The sequence below is a fragment of the Falco cherrug genome, chromosome 14 (assembly GCF_023634085.1).
Source record: "Falco cherrug isolate bFalChe1 chromosome 14, bFalChe1.pri, whole genome shotgun sequence".
In the NCBI taxonomy this organism is placed as follows: domain Eukaryota; kingdom Metazoa; phylum Chordata; class Aves; order Falconiformes; family Falconidae; genus Falco; species Falco cherrug.
The window spans coordinates 9,576,076-9,600,028 of NC_073710.1; the positions used below are offsets into that span (position 1 = coordinate 9,576,076).

The 23,953-nt window shown below is 39.5% G+C and overlaps 1 protein-coding gene across 4 annotated transcripts in view; it reads right to left on the reverse strand.

The window, feature by feature from the left end:
• The window catches only part of LOC129734132 (uncharacterized protein F13E9.13, mitochondrial-like), a 54,106-nt gene that overhangs the window by 17,847 nt on the left and 12,306 nt on the right, over positions 1–23,953 (reverse strand). Inside the window, exons 4-7 of one of the 4 annotated variants that reach the window (XM_055726289.1) lie at positions 20,016–20,166; positions 17,735–17,862; positions 11,490–11,585; positions 10,650–11,206 (exon numbers count right to left, since the gene is read on the reverse strand). In XM_055726289.1, coding sequence (XP_055582264.1) covers positions 11,091–11,206; positions 11,490–11,585; positions 17,735–17,862; positions 20,016–20,166 — 491 coding nt within the window. In that variant the 3' untranslated portion in view covers positions 10,650–11,090. Of the gene's footprint in view, positions 1–10,649; positions 11,586–17,734; positions 17,960–20,015; positions 20,167–23,953 lie in introns of those variants that run through there. The other 3 variants (XM_055726291.1, XM_055726290.1, XR_008735053.1) reach the window with 3 other exon arrangements.

Here is a 23,953-nt window from a genome sequence, read left to right on the forward strand (position 1 = left end):
TAATAAAATTGCCTTCATTAAACAAATGAGATTCAAGACCTAAAACTTTCCTATGAACCATCCTCCGCCCAAAATGTTTCTGCACATTTTTATTGCATAACCTAATGAAATACAGCCACCTTGAATTCCACTTTCATGTCCAGAACCATGGAAAATTCACCCACAGAAAATGCATTCACACTAGAAATTTTGTTCGGTTCTCCACGACGTCATCGCTTATGTCATAACCTAACCTGCAATCTGGTGTATCTTCAGACATCTCAAGATGTATCTTAAGAATTCTCACATGCATTGAACAGAACACGTAAATATTTGCAGGATTATACTGTAGCTACAACTTCAAATGCAATCGGGATGTGTTTACATGCTTGACTGTAGTTAGCTTCCAGTGTTTTGCTACTTTTTACTGTTCTGGTAAAGTTTCCTAATTTTTGAGCTACTCTCTACAATTTCACTCACAGGGACATGAAAAATAATTCTATAAAGCCTAAAAATAAACTTGGTTCTGTTAAAAAATTCATCATTTCACTCCAAGGCTTCCACCAGCTGGGCTTGTCTGCTTTAGGTTTGACACCCCTGAGAGCTACAAGCATGACTTATAAAGATGAGCAAGTTTACATGAGAACAATTAAGAGATCCTTTTTTAAAAAAATCTTTACTTTGACAAAATACTGTCCAGGGCACTTATTACTGGGAGGCATTTATTTTTGGCAATCTTTCACTCACTTTTAATACCATACTTATGTTATTTTCAAATTTGGAGAGGTAATATCCAAATAGATAGGCTGCTCTATGTGTACTTCTTTCAGGTTTGCTCATTACACTCGTTAAACTGTTTAATTCTCAAGGATCTACTGGAGATACAGTGAAGACCCCCTGAACACCAGTTAAGAATAAACCTGTAATGAGAATAAATTACACATGCATATGAATTACTACAAGTCCTGTAAGGAGTGAGACCTTTCTACATAAACATCTGCCGCGGAATTAAATCTGATACATTAATAAAAGCCCTCCCCACCCAAATCAAACAATGGAAGTGTAACAGTTAGCCAATCAGTTAAAAGAATAAACCTTTTAAATAAATAAATTTGCGCTTCACCAATTTATGTCACTGTGGTACTTAAGGCGAAACCTTTTAAAGGAATAGATTTACTGTGCATACAGATCTCCACTGGGTATGTGTAATTATGCAAAGGAAAGGCATTACTTTTAAAGTGGATGAATGGCTGATACTTTTTGATTTACTGCTAGAAACAGAAAAATGGTAATGGCATGAAATAAGCATTTGCAAAACCGTTTTGGCAGACGGAAAATGTTTGATTTACCTAGGGCATCCATCAGGTTCTATATTTTAGATCAAAGTAGATAAATGGAAAGGCAAATGGATATTTGGGAAAAAAAATCTACTGCTTTTCTGTCAGCTGTGAAAGTTAAATGTTTGGAGGGGGAAAAAGCCCAAGGCTCTTTGGATGGAAGGAAATCACGATTCATCACTGCTCTAGCAACTATAGCTTCCTGCATTTACCTGGAAAGGTGAGAATTGCATGGAAGTAGCTTAAACTTTCTCATTCTGGGCCTGATTCTGAGAGGTAATTTGAAGGTGGGTGCCTGGCAAAGCTCAACATTCGCACCCGACACTGGAAATGGATAATGCGTACCCTGCATCTTACTTTCCTCTCAACTCCAAGTTGTTCACTCTTTTTCTGTCCTCTTCTGGATTGAATTCATGTTGGCAAAGAAAATATGTTCCAGACAAGACATACACACACCCAAAATCGAAAAGCAGCGCCTTCTCAGATCCTTTAAAAAATTCCGTGCAATAGGAAAGCACACTGAATGCAGAATAAGACTTACTGGGCAATTATCTGTGACAAGCCAGGAGACTGAAGAACCAAAAATCAACTTCTTCCTATGACAGAACTATTCCTAGAGGTTCCTAGTGAAAAGCGTGATTTCTGAGCATGCCATGAGCCTGTTCTGAACTCCCTCTATACTGAAATGCACCACCAGGAGCCGTGTCATCGATGTGTTGTGTCCAGCCCTTAAAGCATCGCTAGACCTGTGGTATATGTGTCACACAGATGGCCTGAACATGCACAGTTAATCTGAAATGTCTGGGACACATCCAGTTTGTTGTGCTTGTGAAAATCCACAGGAGGGCACATGCACAAGAGCCACAGCCACATCAGATTTACCACGAGTGCATACCATGGGAAGTGGGCATTTCCAGCAAGTGGCGAATTTGCTATACCTGCCCAGTAGAAAGGATTTGCTCACATGCCGAGAAAAGGCTGGCATTACCAGACATCTGGAAATCTTGACAAACATACTAATCCTTGAACATAACCTCTTGACAAAACAGCTGGCTGGAGGAGGACACATCTGCGATATGTCCCTCTGCCTGCTCCATCAGGGAATAACACAGAGTAGGGTGTGGTCTTTCAGTTCTATCCCCATCATTATGAACACGAGTAGCAAATCCATCAGTTAACTTCTGCATCCATTTATTCTGTGGAAGGGTTGCCCAGCTCTTAAGAGGCCAAAGACCAGTAAAAACTCACTTCTTTTGCCCAGATAGGTAAAAAAGCCAGCAGGACTTACAATTACACAATAACAGAGTGCTGGCTGCTCTCTAGGATACCCGTTTCATACATTTATCATAGCAAAATTAGTAGATAGCTGCTCATGCTGACCTACATGGCCTGTATTTTTAACTCCGTAGCTTACTTTTGACCACTGAAAATACTGGAACAGGTTACCGAGAGGCTGTGGAAACTCCATCCCTGCAGATGTTCAGTACCTGTCTGGACAGGATCCTGAGCAACCTGTTCTGGTTGACTGTGTTTTGAGCAGAGGGATCGGTCTAAATGATGCTCCTTCCAGCCTCCACTGTTCCGGAATTCTGTGGTGAAAATCTTTCCCTTCAATTTTGTAGGTACACTTGCCTTCCAAGAAGTAATTAATTGATCATACCTCTGCCATAAGCCATGGTTATCACTGTATACAGAGAGTTCAAAGACGCTGAGTTTGTGGAGTGGATCAAATCCTCTGCAGTGATCTCCAGTTATCAACAAAAAATGGCCCCCCAAAAATAAGAAATTTTACCAACAAAAGGGTCCAAGAAGGACGATGCTAGCTCTCTGCTGCATTCCAATACCTGTGACTAGGAAACAGCCCTTATACATCAGGCTTTACATACACAGCTCCACAGAGACAAAAGCCAACCCATCTTCAGACCTGGCCTAGCAAGCCTATATGCCCCCCAACCTCCCCAAGCTTATCTTTAGTTAAGCCTTTCAAACAGCAACCCTGCTACAGACTTCCACATACATAAACTCTTAAAATCCAGACTGAAGAGTGAGACTGCAGAACGCAGGATGCACGCACACCTGTAACAGCCAATACACCTACGTGAGCTGAAGATTTGTGCACATCCAGGGACAGCTGAAAGTTATACACCTTGTCTGTAGAAAAAGTCATTGCAAGCTTCCATGCAAGGAATACAGTAAGCGTTAAAATATTGAGCTAGAAGTAAGGCCAGACTGTATTTCTCCCCCTGTAATAAATCAGTACTATATGTATATATTAAATCCAATCCCTTGATGTGTCCAGTTTCAGTAATAAAAACTTAGAGAGCAGGGCAAAAGTTATTGGGTAGAGATCGATATGCTTGCTTGTTGTCCTTGATTGGCAATAATATGACATTTTCTCCTTGACTGTAAGAAGCGCTTTTGTGATTTGGGAGCATAAAGAAATTCTGTACTTGACAGATTTATATAGTAGGAATACGCTAATGTCCTTTGACCCGCTTAAGAATAAATACGACCTACCAAATTGTCATTTTTATGGGTATTTACAACTGAGGCACTTTGTAAACCTAAGAACTAATATTTCCCAAAGGAAATCTGTGCTCTCGAATCTTGATAAATTATTGAAAAATACAAGCCACTACCAGCCCTACAAATTTTCTCTTCTATTTCTCCTATTTTTAGTTACATAGGAGGTGTCAAAGTAGATTGGACCACTGATCTATTTCACCGGGTATTTTGCTGCAGCCATGGTTAGTGCTTCAGAGGGATCCTATAATATTTTTGGCTATTTGATCAAGGCAGTGTCAAAAAAATTCTTTCCTGAAACTTGACGGTTTTCAATGCCCGATTGAAATATTATTCACGTAATTCTTTAAGCTCTCAAATTACTATTAGAAAAGTATTACAGACTGTAATTTCTACAGCCCAAATGCCACCAGCTGCATTTGCTCTCGTGAATGCTTCAGTTGATGCTTTAAACAGACAGTGCAAGGAATAAAATAAGCCATCCTAGTTCACCCAAATTCCAGTACTCATCACCTCACGGGTATAGTGCTAATACTGTGTAAATTTAATAACACAGTACCAACCAGCTACATCCCTAGTTTCTTAATTCTGCAGGCCAGGTGACCCAGGAAGCCTTCATTTGATCGTTGTATCTCAGCTCTACTTCATCTCACCTACCCATTCACTTGCCACATGAATTTCTCCCATCACCTTTATGCTGTCTCTGCCCACAAAGGCTTTCAGAAAAGTCAAACCAACTACCTGCAGAGGAGATGGAGACTAATGAGATGAGGACCTCTGCCCTTCACAATCTTCCTCTGGAAGATGACAGCGCACAACCATACCTCTATAGTTTTGGCCTTAAGGAAACAGAAGTTTCCGACACAAAACTGATGATTAATATTGTCATCCATAACAGAACAGTTGAAAGCCATTTCCTTTCATCCTTATTTTCCAGCTGACAGTTGACAAGAAGTCAACACTATTCAGGATAGTGTCTAAGACATGAGATTCACAGTATTTTTCAGCAGAGACTTATTGTTTCCCCCTCTTGGTTATATCCCTGTACAACAGCACAGATCCTCTCAAAGACTTTCAACGCATCAGATTTTGACTAAAGCATCATGACGTGGCACTCATCTCTACTTTTACTCCATTTCTAAGGGCAGCTGCTTTTCTATTTTTCTTTGCGCATCTGTGGACAACAAAATCTTTTCTCTAGCACAAGAATGTCTTCATTAAGTCAGTTTCTGCCTTCAGCTTATTCTTAGTTTTCTGCATACTATAATCTATGTATATGCACAAGAAAGGCTTGAGAGGCAAACTGAAAAAAGCAGGAAGCTGGAACAAACAATGAGGCAGGAACTGCGGGAAACTTAAGCGTCTTTTCTTGCCCTTACTGTGCTGCCTTCCTTTTCATCCTTGTTTACTGTTAATTTGGGATTCCTCCGACATTTGTATGAAATGATATCAATGTCTTCTGCTTTGTGACCTCATTCTGACAGCAGTATGACATGGCACAGCTAATATAGTGACTGGTACAAAGTAAAAAAATTCTGAGTTTAACTACTACTTTGAGTACTTAACTTTGTATCAGATTTGGCAAATTTACATATTTAAAACGTCTTGTACACTTAACTTACACTTTAGCATTTAATGTTGTTCATTAAGTAATAAAAAGGTCTTAAATACCCACTCATTCCTCAGCTGCTACCCCCTACACTGGATATTCCATCTCCCTTTCCACAGGTAGTAGGACAGAAGAAGTTGCATTTTAATATGCAAAGCACCCAATAACCCAGTGATCCATGCAACCAAACAGCATCTTTGTCACATTCATTTCAAGAAGAGTGACATCTTTCAGAAAAAGAAGTTATGGAACACTAATGTTTTCTGTCTGACACTCAATTTACTTTGTGAAACAATGAAGATCTGGACAGTGACAGGAAAGAGGCAAGTTAGACAGAAGTAGTTTCAGCCCAAATCAGAAAAATCCCTTTTTGGTATCTTGAAAGAAACCTACCTGTTAAGATAAACAGATTTTTTTAATCAAGGTAACTAGCCTCATGCATATTTTCCTATGCTGAATTGTTCAGCAAGCAACATCTTAGGCTGACCTTACCTTTACTACCTCTGAAGCTTCAAACTGTAAGCAGAGAAACAGACGATGTGAACTGCAACCCTTTTGCCTCATGTGAAAGGCTTTCCTATTTGCATTGCAGAAAGACTCTTTTTCTCCCTAAAATTATCTGTGCATTTGAAGACTGGAGTGAAACAGCATCTATTACTCTCAACATTTCACCAGAAACCATCTGGCCTTACATTTAGTTCAGCTGCTGCCTCCGTTTCCTCGATTCGCTGCAGACCTACAGAGGCTGACGGGAAGGAGCGATGACTCTCTGACTGCAAGCAAAGCACAGGGGTGAAAGGGACGCAGCTTTGAAGGCTGGAATACTTCAGTGCCCCAAAGGCATCAGTCTGAGATAGTGCACAGGCAAGTTGTAACTTTGTCAGATAAAGAATAATCCAAGGGAAGTACTGAATAGGTCTGTCCGGACCTGAGCGAGCGAGTGTCAAAGACTTTTCGACAGACGAAGTCAGCAATATGAATGCAGTCAGGAAACTATGCAACATTTTCAACTTCAAATTGACCAAGTATGGACTTCTCAACAGAAGATTCCTAATCAGTCACAACATGAGAACAATGTGACCGAACTTACTAGCCCTAACACAAGTCTAACACACAACCGGCTTTTTATCCCTAAAACAAGCATTCAAGGGATCAAATAATCCTTGTCACTAAGAGTCAATGGTTAGAGTAGAAGAAAAAAAGTGAAGTTCTGCATTACCTCAACATGAACAATTTCTTGCAAACCCCAATACAAGCACTGGTTCTTATAAAAGCAAAGAGCTATCTGGGTGCTTTCCCTGACACTTCTATGGCAGGAATCCAGCTCTGTCTCCCTGTAAAGGATTTTAAGTTCTGATGGTATTCCTGCAGTAGAGTGGAGGGGAGGGTCAATTCTACTACACACCATGGCATTTTAGCCCATTAAAAGAGTATCTCAGCCCAATTCTCCACAGTTCCTGAAAAATATATGATTTAGGTCACTTAGATATCCAAGTGCTGCAAATGTGCAAGAAAAAAGTCACAGACTGCTCTGCTCCTAAACTCAACTCCCAAGTTCCTCAGCACAGCGAACACTGACTGGATGTTAGGGCAAAGGCGCAGCAAGTGAAATTTTAAGTGAAATGAAACCTTTAATGGTTTATTTTTGAAGATACACACCTCTAAATCTCCCCTTAAACCTAAGAGCTGTGAATTCCAAGCATGGCTTTTGCTACAGATATCACCCCTTACTGCCACAATTATCCTGCCAAACTTCAGCTTTCATTTAGGAAAAATGCCTCCCTAAGTACACATACCAGCAGAGACACTCTTTGAAACATAACCTAGGTGTGAACTCACAGAGTCTTAACTGAAGAGGCTGCAAACAGCCTGAAACTACAGCAAACATCCCCATTCACTTCTCTCAGGAGAACCATGCAATGCAGCAATTTGTCATGGACTTCAAGACTTTGCTAAAGCCAAATATTTTGGTTTCCTTCCCCCTTCCTGCTCTGCCAGCACCTGCCTGCAAGCCCTTTATATTGCTCAGTTTCCCCCCAGTGAGGAATTTGTTGGAATAGGTGCAGGAAACAAGAACTGGAGTCCAACTTGTAATCAGGGATTCTGCGGAGTCAAAATAATAGGATGAAAGAACAGCGTAGCAGCTGGTTCAGCTGCCTAAATGACACAGGGAAGAAAATTCTCTGAAAATTATCTGTAAATCTTACAAGCTTACATATTTTCAGGACCAAAATAGGCAAAAGACACATTTGCTGTCTTAGATCCAGATAAAAATACTTCAATTTTATGAATGGAATGAGGTTACATTAAGATTTATACATTAATTTAGACCACAAAGTCTATTATTACCAGTGAGTTTTACTTATCTATAATTCCACTAAAAAGACCCCCACTTTTCTAGGCATCTTCCCTGTACTAAAGACGATGACTCATGTAAAGTGAGTTTGGTACAAATGGCCACTTACATTCTCTCTGCTGGTTCATAAGTTAAAGAGTGAGAACCACATGTGAAATTCAGGTGGGCAATTACTGTTACATTTTCAAAATCTATTTTTAAGGGTTTTTTTCTGCTCACCACAGAACAGACAAGAGTAAGTACAGTAACTATGCAAGAGCAAACCCTGAGAGAAAGAAGAGCTCCAACAAGAAGGGGAGGCCACTATCTGACATTTGAAAAGGGCAAATCGAAAGCAATCAACACCCAACAAAATGCTCAATGTAGGATGAGGTGATAGCATAGGATATGCTTAGGATACTGTAATGAGGCTAACAAGTGCTGTGTGTTTTAACATAAATTAACACAAGATAATCTCTTCACATATTTAAGTGATGCACTTCAAATTAATTAATACATATTTAATAGAAGTCTTCTTGAACAGCTGTTATTTACTTCTGGAGTTTCTACACATTAGCACTGCCTCTTTGTTCTGCTCTGAAGTTGTTCATGCTCCAAAGTACTTTAACAACTTGGGCTGTATAAAAATTGAACAGTCTTCCCAGAAGAGACAGCCTTTCTGATAACTTAATATTTTTACGTTAAATATTCAAACACTTTCTGAACAAAAGGTCAAATTCTACTTACAGCATCTGTGTAGAAACAGGCAAGCAGATGCTTAATGCTGCTAGACAAATAATTTCGGCACAAAGAATGATAAAGAGTTGGTGATCAGTCACATTTCCAGGCTTTAAAATCAGCTTTCCTTTATTTCTGTTCCCTAAATTCTGCACTTACTATTCATGTGTAACACTACAGACCTAACTTATGGCCTGTTTCTTCCCTAAGTGTTGCACAGTGGTATGTTAAATGAAATCCTGACAGTGAAAGTGCTGTCTACAGTAATCATCGCATGTTATGAGTATTACACCAACTCATTAGGGTTTTTGTCTTACAAAGACTACTGCATATGGCATTACTTCATTTAGACCTTGCACACAGCGTTGAAGTAGTTCTCCTCACCACCACTTTTATTCAGATGACAACCCGTTTGACTTCCAGCCACTTCTGAGTTTCCAGGATGTGAATGAGTGGAAGCCCAACCAAGAAACGTGCTGGTAACACATTACATTTTCACACTCGTGGTGATGCATACAACTTTTGGTAACTATAATCAGTTTCTTTAAAAACATTTATCATCACTAAACTGTCCTTATCAGTGTATCCGTTGTAGTTTTCAGCTGACTTCTTGAAGATGCTTATTCTTCTTATGGCACTAGAGCACTGGCTAGTACTCACTGCTTACATGTCAGCCTTCCTAGCTCACAGGCTTAATGAAAATAACTTTCAAGTTAGCAACAATTGTACTAGAAAATATTTGTTGGGACAACCATCATTAAATCTTCTGTGCAATGATGTATGGAAATATATGCGACTTGTGAAAGGCAGAAAACCGTCCTAAACACACAAAGGTGAAAAATATGTACTGATTTAAGCACAATGATATTATGATATCTAAATTCATTCTTTTTTCACACATTGTGGTGCTTTTCACAATAAAGAGATCAGATGGCACCCATTACTCAGGCTAAGAGCTTAAAGATTAAACCAGATCAACGCTTTACCTGGTAAATATGCTGTGGGTGAATGAGTGTGCGGAAGAGATTTAGAAAGCATCTTCATGATCCTCGAATAATTCTGCACTGTCTATACCAGCAACTTGGAGTTAGAGCTGCAGATGCAAGGAACGAGGAAGACTTAAATTGACTTAAAACGACCTAAATTCACGCCCTGTCTCCAGGAGTATGGCTGGCACAAGACCGGGTTAGCTTTCAGCTAGAATCAGCTTCCTACCCCGTGAGGCCACACGAATACTGCTGCCGGCACAAGAGAAACTGTGGGGACAAGTGGTTGGGATGGAACTGTTGGGTTTTATGGAAGCCCAAACACACAGCAGATTAAAACACCTGTGTAAATGTGGACTTGGACAAAGTAGTGCCAGCCACAATAAACAGGCCCCTAAAAGCATTTCTATGCATTGAAGCTCTGTCAGCATGTTTAGAAGGAAAAGGGAGAAAATCAGAAGAACGCCAAGGTTGTCATAAGGTCTAAAGAATCTCTTTTCCAGGAGGTCAGCACACCAAAGACATTTCACTGCTTTTGACCGGAGTCATATTGGAGACAGACTAGTCCAGGAAAAAGAAATCCAAGGAGAAGACAACCTCATACTGTGATGTTCTGGAATCCCATTATGTTAATGAAACTAAACCTCCTGAAAATCTTTTTGCCTTTGGAAGGAGGAGGTATCTTTTGTTCAGAGAAGCACAGGCACTCTGCCAGTTGACAAAAAATATGTTTGCACACTTGCTTTGATATCTACGATATAACTTTCATTAGCATCAGAAGTCTGATGCATGGATGTCCAGGAAAGAGAGAGAGACCCCAGAGGACAAACTTAGTTCCCAGTCCCAAGGAATGAAAACATGCACCCACATTTTAAACACCCATGACATAACAGGTATTCATTGAGTTCTTTTAAACTTCCTTAGAGCTAACGGATCAAATTCAAGGGGAATCTCTTAAAACATACAGTGAAACGGTAATATTTTTCCTCTACATTTTACAGGAAAAATGAAAATCTGTGTTTACCTGTCAGCTGTGGTAGAAAGGTTTCCATCATAATTACACATTGTGTGTTGGAAGGAACCTGGCTGTTTTTAACATCACTAATACTAGTCTGGAGAGGTACAAAGCTGTAAGAACTTGCTCAAAAATAATAATAAACCTTTATTAAAATTTCCAATTTTTGCAAAAACATTTTGATTAAATTCCCATTCTACTTGAAATGTAATCAAATATTTACATTTATTGTCTAGTAAGTATTGTAAGTAAATCAATTTCCCAATTATCTTACATTTCTGTATGGTATACAATTACTACATTTTTGTAATAAATGCACAATTTAATGAAAAAATAATGATCTTGAACTTTAAAAGAGCCCTTCATTTGAAGAGACGAAAGTGCTGTACATTCATTTATTATGTCTTACAACCTGTGTGTCGTATGTACTATTATCATCATTTTACAGATGAGGAAACTGGAAGGCTAATTACCTTGTCCAATTTGCAATACTCTTAGCTGTAAACTCAGGGCATCCTATTGTACTCACAGGCAAAACAAAACTCAGCTCACCTGTGATGAATATTTACTACGAATTCTTAACCTCCATAAGCATTTTACTTATAGGAGAGAATGTATTACACAAGCCTTTGGAGAGTTGGTTTCGCATTGACAACGGCTTTGAGTGCCACAGAAATGTGCTGCCTAGAAACAAACATCAGAGCACCAGTTTATTGTAAAGTGTCACCACGCTTCCCAGCTAGTTACAGAGATGGCATGCTTTTTCATTTAATTTTATTAGCTATTCAAGCACACATTTGTGCTTTAATTCTGTATGATGTATCCTACTGCATTTATACATACACACAAAAAATTACTGTTTACCAACAACCTCATTCTCTCAGTTTACTTATGTGTTCCATAAATTTCTTTACTCTGTCAGGATCAACACCATTTGCCCAATAACCTTCTTTCTTGAAATACGAACCAATTATTAAAGCATTTGCATCCAAGTAATTCCTCACGTTCTCCAGAGTCACTCCAGACCCAATCAGCACAGGAATCTTCACAGCATGTTTAACCTCTGAAGAGAAGAAAACCAAAATTAGGGTTAAGTTCTATCTTTGAGACTATCAAGACTAATTTGTGTAGTTTTTCAACAATAAGGAAAGGTATCAAGAAACTCATGATCACGGTATTTCTTACTTCTACTATAAAATGATGCAACTTCTTTAGAAAAAACAGCTTCAGTTCTGAACACCTATTAAGAAAAATCTCATTTTTATTTTGTTTTGCATTCTGTTATTGTATGAAATGCTGCAGAAGGATGTTCCTGGCCACATACCAGAGGGTGGTTTCAGCACTGTGGAAGAAATCAGTTGGGTCTTGGTACCATACCTGTACCCCTCTCTGTGCTCGAGGAACAACATTTAAGCAAGATTACGCTGAACTGCCTAGCAGAGAACGTACTGCATTTTACTATATTCCCTCATAAATTCATTTTTATTCCACATCCCTAGTAAGAAGAGATGCTAGAGGAAGTTTTTGCACAGTAGGACCTTTTTTTGTTACTGTGACTGTTACCACCCTGCTCGGAGGCTGCGCTGTGCTTGAGGTACTACACATACACGGAAAAGTACCATCATTTACTACTGCGTTGCAGTAGCACCCAGTATAGATTCCAGGCAAACCAGGCCCACTGCCTTGACAAACGAATTACTAATACTGGAGTGACCAACCACATCGGCTGCCATGCCCCGTGCAGAGTCTTAACTGTGTTCTCAATTTCCCTCACCTTAAGATACAAATAATCACCTCCCCCAGTGTTTCCACAAAGTAATCAAAATACAGCGACAAGAATAAGATTCCATTCTTGTTTCCATTCATTGTATCACCTCAGATCCTTTTTTCGAAGTCTGGTGAGATCATTACAGTGGCAGAACTATTCAGCAGAGCTGTGCTCATTACAATTCTTCAGTCATCAGTTTAAATCACAATAATGGTAGTTGGACTGGTGTGTATTTCTGCCAGGTCTCCTTGCTGAATTTATGCTATGTTGACAACTAGTAGAAGATCTTCAGTGAAGAAAGAAGGGCCTTATTCACAGGGAATGAAAAAGGAACATGCTCTCTACTTCATGATAAATTTCAGGGACTTTGAAGTAGGAAAGTAAGCAGTGGCCATACAAACTACGTTGATAGCTCCAGCTAGTTCACCAGAAAGCAGAAGATAGTACTGATAATGACTACTTCTCTTTCCATGAATGGCACCTGAACAAAAAAGCCAATTATTTTTTCTATATACAGTATGTGTTATTTAATCACCTGACCCTTCAGCTGGCTCCAAAAGGAAAAAATAGCTGGAATATCAAAGTATCTAAACAAGGCTCAAAATATTACAGTTCACCCCACCAGGGATGGATTTCAGCCCACGGTTCAGGTGCTCACGCTCACCGTGAAATGCAGGCATTCTGGCAGGCCTGACTGCGCACAAACTGATCAATGGCTCAGTTACTGTAGTTCACATTTTTCAGACTAAAACCAAAAGGGGACGGCTGTTTTGACCATGGACAGGGTCTCCATAGATAAATAAAAGGTTAAGAGTATTGTCTGCAGAACTTGAGTCAGTACTGCCTCGGGGTTGGCGGAGTGGGGGGGGGGCGGTGAGGAGAAATTAAAATCCCAGTTCAAAAATTACTAAGTATCCTTCTAATCCTTTCATTTTGAACTGACCGTCTTAAGACTAACTCAGAGGACTGGACACTTCAACCTTTGCTTATAGAAAAGTTGTGAGGCATCATTTCTGACCTTTAAAAACATATAAATTGCCTTAATTGGTGATAAGCTGATTCAAGATGGTTAGAGCCTGAGGTAACTAGGGAAAGCATACATGCAACATGTAAAAGTCTGCTTCAAAACACTGTTTAAATGAAGTTTCATCAGAAGTCTAACTTATTAATAATGCCTCAGGGAAGGCTAATTATTTATCACCTTCCTACTTCACCAAAGAAAGGGGATCAATTAAAAATGCTCTTGAATCTCTTTTAGGTCACATGCCCTACCATTTTTCCATCTAGGAACAATAACGCCTTCTTACAAAAATTCTAACACAAAAGTAAAACCATTCCACAGTCCTTATTGAAAATTTTAAACAAATCAGATGGATCATGCATACATGATTAAAACTGTAGTTATTTCTATGCATATTTTATATTCTTATAGTCATCCAGCTTACAGCAACAAAATAATTCATTTTTAGTTATTTATAGCATTATTACTCAGATCCTGTTCTAGAAAAATCAGAATTTTATTTATACAGTATCTACACACTCTTACAAATACCAGCTTTACATAGATACCAATGCATAATTAAGGTGCTACAACTGACCGCAGATCTGAGCAACAGTACTTTACTGTACTCCCAGGGGAACTGCATTCCAAGTCAATATTTGTTTTTATGACAAGTGCATAAGGCACATTAGCAGGTAGTTGTTTTATAATTATTTCACATCAGTAGGAAAAATGAAGAGCCAAATAATTAAACAGAGCGTGATCACATGGGTGTAAGACAACAGCTTAGCCTTACTAGGCAAAGAGTAAAAACCAGCGAAACCTGAGATTGCTGTGAAACTATAAAAAATCCCAAAGCTTTCCTAAGTGGCAAGGTATCCAACTCCTGCTGCGATCCATATATGACACATGGAGTCCACACACATCTCCTGTGCTGGAGATTTATTCAGAATGACAATGTGAAGAATGGCAATGGGAGCACTCAGTCTGCAATGAGACTGGGTTACCCAATTAAGTATGCTACAGATGCTACTTTTAAGTCATTTCCAAGCACATCAAGGCCTGAAGTTGATTAGTAGAAAGTGATTTGTCTACCGGCTGTGTTAATACAAATTTTAACCTGTAAAAGCAAATAAAGTAACAGCAGTGAGATACACATTTGCATGGCAGTGTTCAGTCACTATCAAGATGTCTCTAAAAACAGAGCTTTGCTTTAAATCTCCCGGCTGTCTTGGCTTTCTTTTTCCAATTACACTTTTTTTTTTTTTATACAAAGAGAAAAGGAGACCATTTTGTGATGTTTCAGTAATCAAGATCCTACTAAAGTTTACACAACTCACACGTTTCTGTTTCAATGAACTGTAACTAGAGGGCACTGTGCTCTTTCTTGTGACAGTACATCTGCAGATATGTCTTTAATAAAATCAAATGAAATAGTGCTTGGTTGCAAAGCACAATGAAAGCATTTGAACTATGGTATGCACAAGTTACATGAAATAAAGGCCAAATGCTCCTAGCTTGAAAACAATGGCAAAGAGCAGCATAAAAATAAGCGCCACTGTTCCAATAACTTGCTCGACCACTCTTCTTTAACAGCTTTTCCATACGCAGTAATCACTGCACCATACACAACACTATGTTTATGGTAATGCTCCACTGTAATACATTTTAGGTTTTTAATTCAGCAGACTTTTTCTTCTGTCATTAAATCTAGGGCTTACAAAAAAGACTGATCAGACTGACACCTCCAGTTTCTCTCTGAAGATACCGGCAAAGGCAGCAGCCCCGCTTCTGACCTAAATGTACCATCAAAAGGTGAGGGGGGGAATCAGTCTTGATGCCCCTTTTAGGAAAAATAACTGAGGCGGCGACAGTCACAGCCGGCTGCTGGGTTTCAGGGTGCATCCTGTTTTCCACTGTTACTCAGCTGAGGCAGTTTGCTTTGTGCTAACAGATAACTACGCAGTCACGATACAAAGCTCTGGTCACTTAAAACACAGACTGGATGCCAAGCTGGTATTTCAGCAGTTACATCCACAGATCCACGCGCCAACCACGGAACATTTCACAACGTAGCAAACTGGAACAAGCTTCTACAACCTCCTAAATGAAAATATCGCTTACTAATTGTAATTCAAAATGCCCAGCACCTGCTCCTTAATGACCCAAAGTCTGAGTTTTAGACCTTGTACTCCACCACCCACTGGTGCCCTGCTGTACACCCAGGGAGTCCTGGAGCAGAGCCTGCCAGCCTCTGTGAGGCACAACGCTGATGGTTGCCTATGAGCAGGCAGTGACACAAACTACAAACACAGTTCTCTGGCTTGACAGGGAAACACTCATTTCCCACACCCCATCACAAATCAGTCAATTCAACACAAAGACACAAAGGCAAAAAACACTTCCATATTACCGCACAACAAAGCTGAAAAAAAGACATGACAAAAATCTCATCTGTCTCTGGGTTCTGCTTTCAAGAGATGCTTTGCAGTGTGATGAAAGGTGCCCAATTGTGTGTATCATCGTAATACAACACTTTCAGGGCTGCATAAATTCGTGGAATGCAAAATTTCACTCACATCAACACCAACTTTGTAGACTGTAGATTTGATTCCTTTTAAGAATCTGCTGACATAGATATGCCTAATTTGTCATTTCCTTATACCCTGGAATATTGATTTTTAAGTTATTCTCTTAACTGTTTTAAGCCAACATCCTTCTCTTGAGAGGGCCTGCTAACAACCAAACTGTTGTGACCTAAGTAAAATAAACCCATGATCTGCAGACTCTTGCTTTTATAGCACAAATCCAAACACTAAACTAATGTGTGTACTTCATTACAGCTGCCACCTCTGATTCATTTTGTTCTTTGGACTCAGAAAGAAAACAAGACTGACAGACTGACACGTTTGTTCACATGAAAGAAAAGCAGAAGCCATGGTGGTGTCTGTTGGGAGTCCTGTGATGAAAAACCTATGGGCCTAGAGGTCAGGTTTTCGCTCCGGTGCAGGAAATCAATGGAGGTTGCACATGCATATGTGAAAGCAGAATTTAACCTAGGATTTTTCCGTAAGACTATCAAATCCTTTTTTAAAATTATTTAATCTGCATTAAGAGGGCTGGGGACATTAATTGCAGGCAGGGATGGAGCACTAGATCAACGAAATTTGCAGTCTCTAAAATATGCCTAGCCTTCAGGGTCACCTGTTCCAGGTATCATTTCTAGTTTATTATCGTGAAAGACCCAACTAATTCAAGTGCTCAGTGTTCAGAGCAAGCCATCATTTTCTTTTTAACACTGGTGATTGAAGCATAGCCATTTTATAATCTCTTATTTGGCAAAAAGTTTAATATGTATGAAATAAGATCCCATCTTGACAAGTTCAACATTCATTTTAAATGCTGTTAAGCACATATGATATTGCTAGAACTGTAAAAATACTGAATGATTTCATGTTATTTCAAAAGATATTTGAGGTCCAGGTATCTACGCCAAGTAAAGCATGTTTTTCACTCTCATGAGCTAATGTAAGTTGAATAGAATACACTCTGCACTGGAACTTCAAAACATGTTAAGTTAAAGCACGTTAGCAAAAGTAAAAGCTAAAAAATACGTATTTTATTTTATGTAGTGAGACCCTCAAATTCAAGCCAGTCATCTAAATTCAAATTACTGATGAAAATTAAATGCCCCCATGACAGAACTCTAGCATGGAAGCAATCCAGTTTCATGAAGACAGGCCAAACTTATGCCAATATAAAACTATGAAGAATCATATAACACTTGCAAAGGTCAGAACTCATAGCTCACATGACTCTCACTTGATAAAAAAGTCTACACCATTTAAAAATCATTTTGATCTAGTATCTTTTTATCTACCAATGAACTTGTATTCTTTCTGAAAATCTTCCACACAGAACTTTCCCTGATATTACTGTTTGGAAAGTTGCCTTTCCAAAATGCCCCTTTTCTTACAGGATTCCCATTTTCATTGTGAAAGATAAAAATTCTTAACTCTTCAGTGGAAAGATTTATAGTTAGTTTTATAATGATACTATAAAGTAGCTTTTACTTATATTAAGACTTTGTAGAAATGAAACAGTCTTTTATTTAAAACAATTTTGCTTATTTTTTTACTTTTTTTCATGTAAGCCTCAGTATCATTCAGTATTACAAAAGTTTGAAACTAGTTGTCATTTTTGTCCCATCACATTGTTGTTTAGAAACACAAGACAGCCAATCTGAATAGCACCTCCATCACATTCATTCTGCAGTATCAAATCAAACCCTACGGTGAGAGTTTCTTCCCCAACCCCGCCCCCCCCCCCCCCCCCCGCCTTTTTTTTTTTCGTTAAGGAACAGCAGATATATGGATTTTTTTTCTACGTTAATCCAGAAGTGGATTCAGTGCCTGTTGCCCGCCCTTCGTATGACAGCTCTCACCTTTCAACTCCTGAGGATGTGCGGGCAATCCGGTAGCGGTGCCAGTCAGTACAACCCCATCAGCCAGGAAGAGCTCAGCAGCCGCAGCGGTCTCGGACACGCTGACATCTGCAGTCAGAGCGTGAGCACTGTAAACAGCAGGAGCGTACCCTGCGGTTACTGTCGGCACACACATTTGTTATCCATCTTGCTGAATGTTTAGACTGCATTTCTTCATCTTCCCCGCTGTCAGAACAACGAAAAGGCAGCCTTTGTGACAGAGGGCAAGTGTCCTGTTTTAAACCGGGCAGTAACATTGCGACATGAACAAAAGGAAAAATCCCAACTTGTTCCATCAGGGAACTGTAATTGATCAGTCTGTTGCTTTGGGTCCCCTGTCTCTAAGGAGTGATTACTAAGTCTGAACTACCAAATGTCAATTGAGACAGCTGCTTACATCTGGAGCACCTGTATTTCAGAAATGTTGAACACACACAGCGCTCTGACTTCAAGTGGGAGTTGTGGATGTGCAGTCATTCATAAATCAGATTCTGTTGCCTAGAACAGAATTAACACCCTCCATTTCACGAAGTCCAACTCACAGAAAGTATAGTTATTACCTATGATATAATCACAGGAATCATCTTACACAGCAGTTACAAACATCAATTACCTGCAACCTAGCTTTACAACAGCAGTCTTTGATATACGGGTGATGCACTTCGTCTGAAAACTGTAGCAATAGCATCTTTTAATTTAAACAGTTCTGAACATTGAAAGAATTCCAGTCATTGCTGGTTCAGCACCTGACTTTGCTGTTTCTGTACTTCTATTCAAGAAGAAATCAGTGGCTATGGCAAACACATTGGACACATGGACACAATGGAGCCAGCTTCTTTCCTGGACGGACAATGCTCTTAGGAGGGGCACACTGGCCACGTTCAGAGGCAGCACATGTACAGTGTGTTCCACTCACAACGATGGATGGAAAAAGTACACTAACTCCCTTTCTGCAGCTGGAGAAAGGCAGGCCGAAGTAACTAATACATACAAGGAGGTTGAAATGGGGCTTAAGAGTAGTAGGCACCCTAAAACTAGCACATGGACAGTAACCATAACACAGCAAGCAGACTACAAAAATAGTTTCTCCCCATACAAAGAGCAGGAAGCTGGCAGCTCTCAGTGGCAGGCATATTTTTCTACAATAAAAACCTCAACCAACAAGTCTTTTAACATTTCCTTCTTAGCTTATGAGTCTGCCTGAAAGAAAAGTTTTCCTTTCTTAAAATGCAAACCCTTTGAACAACAGGAGGTATAATCCAAATATCAATTCATCAACTGTCAAGCCAAAGGGGAAAAAAAATAATCACACGATTCAATCAATTTTTTTACAAAAAGTCTAATGCAACCTATTTTTATTTTTTATTTTTATATATGTACACACATATATTAAGAAATCATTAGAAATAAACCACTCTGAAAGGACCTTAAAAGTTTAATTTGACCACATTGCATTGTTTCCTTTCAATTTTGAAATTTATTACCTGTTTATTAGGTATTTAAGATCTTCCAGACTTGGTTATTCTCATGATAACCTAATTAAAATGTACGTGTGTAGTATGTGGGTAATTTAGCATGTATAATACATAAGACTTAAGCAGGTTTTCTGGGGGAAGAAAACCCAAAGAGTGACATCTATATAGCTGAAAGTACCATATGACAGTTATGATAGAGTATCAGCAGAAAAGAAACTGGATTAATCTGTCATAAATTCCTTCTGTTTGATGATCACAGAACATAATCTATACACAGACAGCACTGATTTAAGTAGAAGAAACCAGTATTACTGGCAGGAAGGAAAGGAAAAAAGAGAATAGATTTTTTTAAATGCCAAAATATTAATTTGGATGCTTTTATAAGGCAACTGCTTGTATAACTACAAATAACCTTGGACGCCTAGCCTCCAGAAACAAAATTTCTTTAAATGTGACAGCCATAGACACAAGTTTACAAAATCTCACCTAATAACAGATGCAAAACTTTTACAGTCTGCACTTAAAAATCCTGAAGGTTAAACAACGGCAGATTTCACAGATGCAGCAACCTGCGGCTTACAGGTGCAAATTTATTTTTAAACATAGCCCCTAATAGCATTGCAACACCTTGCTTGAACAATAAAGTACCCCCTATATCATTAACTTTCCTGACACAAAATAGGCATTAACAAAAAATATCAGAAAATGGAGGAAAATGTAAGATTATTATTACATGAATATTTACATAAAATATTGTTTCTATTTACCTATGCTTCTTTTTAATATCAGCAAAAATCTGAATGTTCTCTGCTCCAACTTGTTTCCTGTACCGTAGCAGGTTACCTGCACAGGCATTTATAATCCCTTCATCAGCAACATGAGAAAACACAAACCCTTCGGCTCGTATAAAATCAAGACCTGGAAGAAAAAAAAATAAAAAATTTAGCAGTATCTTAGCTAAAAGTGGAGACCAAAACCCAGAAATCTGTATTTTCTCAGCCCCTACCCGTTTGCTCCGGTGTGATTCAGGGCAGGCGGCCTGCACACCCTGCTCCACCTCTTGCCATGACGTGTCAGCGGGCACGTGCTGACAGAGGAGCAGGTAGGTCAAAACACAGCTCCTTTGTCCTAGAGATATGTCTTACCTCCAAAAAGCATCATTAACTTGGGTGTCTCCCCTCTTTCCAGATACTTTTTCATTGTATTGCTTCTTTCCCAACATCTGTTCCCCTGTTCATATGCCTGAAGTTGGCCATCAGGCCAAAAAGCGTCAAGGACGCAGCAGCAGAGGAGCAGCATTAAGTCTTCTTTCTTTAGGAAATCAGGCAAGAAAACACAGCCTGACATCATATACAGCCTGTTTGACTTTCCATCTGAACGTACCTTGCGTTTTCTACACAGCATGACATCAACAAATTACTTCTAGTGCTGTGCCAAAGGTACAAAAAGGTAAGGTCTGGGACTAATGAAACATTTTCCACTCTACTCTGAACTTACTCTGTCAACCCTACCATGTCTTAGCAACGTGGTTTCCACTATATTCATTCATTTTCTGCACTATAAAGGTTTTTTGGGGTAGATACTTAAGAGGAAGGTTACGAACAGCACTGACTTCACACAGGCCATTCATCTACTCTCAGGGACCCCCTACACAGCCTTGAAATATCTCTGTGTAGAAACACTGAAGCCTTGGGCCATAGCGTCACAAGCCCACAGCTGTGAGGCTCAAGATTGAATTCTGACCCCCTTATTGTATTCTCTTCTTCTCTCCAGTCTTTCATAGACTTGAAGTTTATTTCACCTGTCACTCCGTGGGCACGTAAAAGCTCTGCACTCATCTCGTGCAGCCTTCTCTGTTCTTCACTTACTTTAGAGGTCTCTTCCAAGCCCTTCTGAAGCTCTGCGGCTGCTCCAGCTTTGGAGTCAGCCGCACATTTAATTAGAGCTGACATCATAACAAGGAAACCAATGCATTTGAAAGCAGCCATCAAGAATGCAATCTCACCCACCCAAGAACTGCTTAGGTGACACAGGCCTCACCTTAGCACATTTAAAATACAAACATAAATGGTCTTTCAAATGTATTTACCAAATGAGAAGGTGCCTGTTTATTTCAAAATTTCAGTTTCATGCCAAAAGCCCTGAAGTTGCAAGAATAGAAGCTTATGCCCAATACAGAAGAGCCTGTATTGCTTAGCAACACAGACTCCAGCTAACAAGAAACATCACAGATGGATGCCAAATCAAATGCAAGCTGTTGTCCTGTGCCTGGAGATTAGCAGGTGAAAAGCATGGAGTATTCTCAGGATCCAAAGACAAGAGCGTGCCACTAGTTACAGGTGCTTGTAGACATGGGGTAATAAACACAGTACAAATAGCTAGAGTGAGATTTCTGCATCTAGGAACAAAAGCTACAGGTTCTATTTAAATCACCCAAGTTTACAGTACAATTCAGAATTAAACAAGAAAAAATACTTCTCTAATAATAAGACTTGATGAGTCTAGAGATATGTTACATTTTCATAGTAATCGTAATGTCTAACTTCGGACAGGGGCTAGTCACCAAGTAATTTCATTTCTTGAAGTCACTGCTTACATGTTGGTTATTGATGCTTAGTTTGTGTTTCCTTAACATTGTAATTTAAGACTTCCTGCTAAACATATAGGATTGTACTTCGCTTAACAAGGCTGCACTCTATCTGGGTTTTTGGGGGCTATGAAAATACAAATTTTAACCAAGTGTAATAGGTGCAGGCACCAAATCATTACCCTTCTGTTTTATGAAGCCATAATCAGATTCCACTAATGAATTCATTTTTTACGCTCATAAAATTGTGAGAATGATACTACTGCTTACTTTCACATTTGGTCAGTTGAAAAGTTATAGCCATTGACTAGCTAATAGGCAGTCCCATTTCTGACTTATATGGGAACAAAATAATTTTGTAATCTCACTGGAAAACAAGGACAGGAAATTTCCAACAAAACCTAATAAATAGAACTTCAAGACTACATTAAGAACATGGCATGCAGTAACCAGCCACGTCAGGGCCTGCTCAAGGAACTAGAGTTTGTCTCTTTTTCAAAAGTTAGTGTTACTCCACTTATTTTAATCCTACTTAAACAGCTTTACCTAAACAGCTGTGAAGGTCTATCAATGGTAGAGAAAAAGCTTTATTTTCTTTCCTACACAGGATAATTTATGATTAAAGGAAAAAAGATGTCAGACAAACATTTCTGCTGGGTGAGCAGATATTGCATGACTGAGTTGATGGAGGAAATGGCACTTTTACTTTATCCATTTAAATGCCACATATACGCATATCTGCATTTTAACAGCCCAAAATAGTGAGCTGGATGCAACTGATGAGAAGCCCTTTCTCAGTTATGTCCCTTCCTTCAGTTATAAAGTCAAAAGGAGCTGGGAGCTAGGTTTTACTGCTTTCACAGAACTGGAGTCTGGCCTCTGCAAGGCAGCAGCTCCTGGCTGCTGCTGAGTTTTGGACTTCAGGCAAACACCTCTGCCTTTACACAAACACAAGATACTGCAGGTAACTACTGGTGGTATCTTCTTTTAGGCACAGTAAATCCTGGCTCCCAGGCCTTCTTGCCTTCCTTATTCAGAAAGAATCTGAAAGACTAATTTTTGTCCTGAAAATGAAAACTCAAGAGGACTATCAACTTTACATGCTAATGATGCTAGAGGCATACAGTCTTCATGCTGCAAAGACCCTTTACTACTCAGGACAAGGTCTTGCAGCAGCTCCTTCCATGCTGAGCATGACCTGCAGGCCTGGGAGAAGTGTCTCCAGCAGAGCTCACAGCAGCCTGCAAGGCTCACTGCCTTGCTCTGAAGCACCTGCGAACGCCCCCAAGGCACACACCACCCCCCTGCCGCAGTTTCCAGCCTAGCTGCTTCCTCCCACCCCGGCCCAGCATTAATACAGTTACGGTGGCAGTTAAAAAGAACAGAAAAGCAGTATACAATTCTGCCCAATTCTATCTCACCTTAAACAGAATCATGGGCTGTAGCAAGTGCATTTCCATGGAAGGTATCTCTGCTGGTGGGTGAGGCAAAGGAACAGTCTCAGACAGCAAAGCTATATTTAACAAGCGATTGGACAATTTGAAACAGCCTGAAGTTGCACCAGGGGAGGTTTAGATCAGCTATCAGGAAGAATTTCTTCACTGAAGGGGTGGTGAAGCATTGGAACAGGCTGCCCAGGGAGGTGGTGGAATCACCATCCCTGGAGGTCTTTAAAAGATGCAGTGCTTGGGGACATGGTGGGTTTAGCAATCCTGGGTTAACAGTTGGAGTTGATGATCTTTTCCAACCTAAATGACTCTATGATTTATAAAAGACATCAAGATATCTGGGTACCTGGGATATCTTCTGATATGAAGCCTCACTTAATCAGCTACCAACTGTGTCATTATCATTGATGAAGACTAATTCAGAAATGGGATTTCAGTAACATGATTCTTAAAGGAAAAAAAGGCAGTTTCGCAGTCAGGCGGAGACGCAGTTGGACTAACTGATAGCATTTTAAGTTCCCTCCAACGGAACTATTCTATTCTAAATTTATAATCTAAATTTATAAGATAAGAGAAGGTAAACTTAAAAATTGAGCCCTGATTCCTGGCAAGTGTAATACAGGCTCACCCAGGTGTAGTGAAGCTGCACTCTACTGTTGACCCTACTACA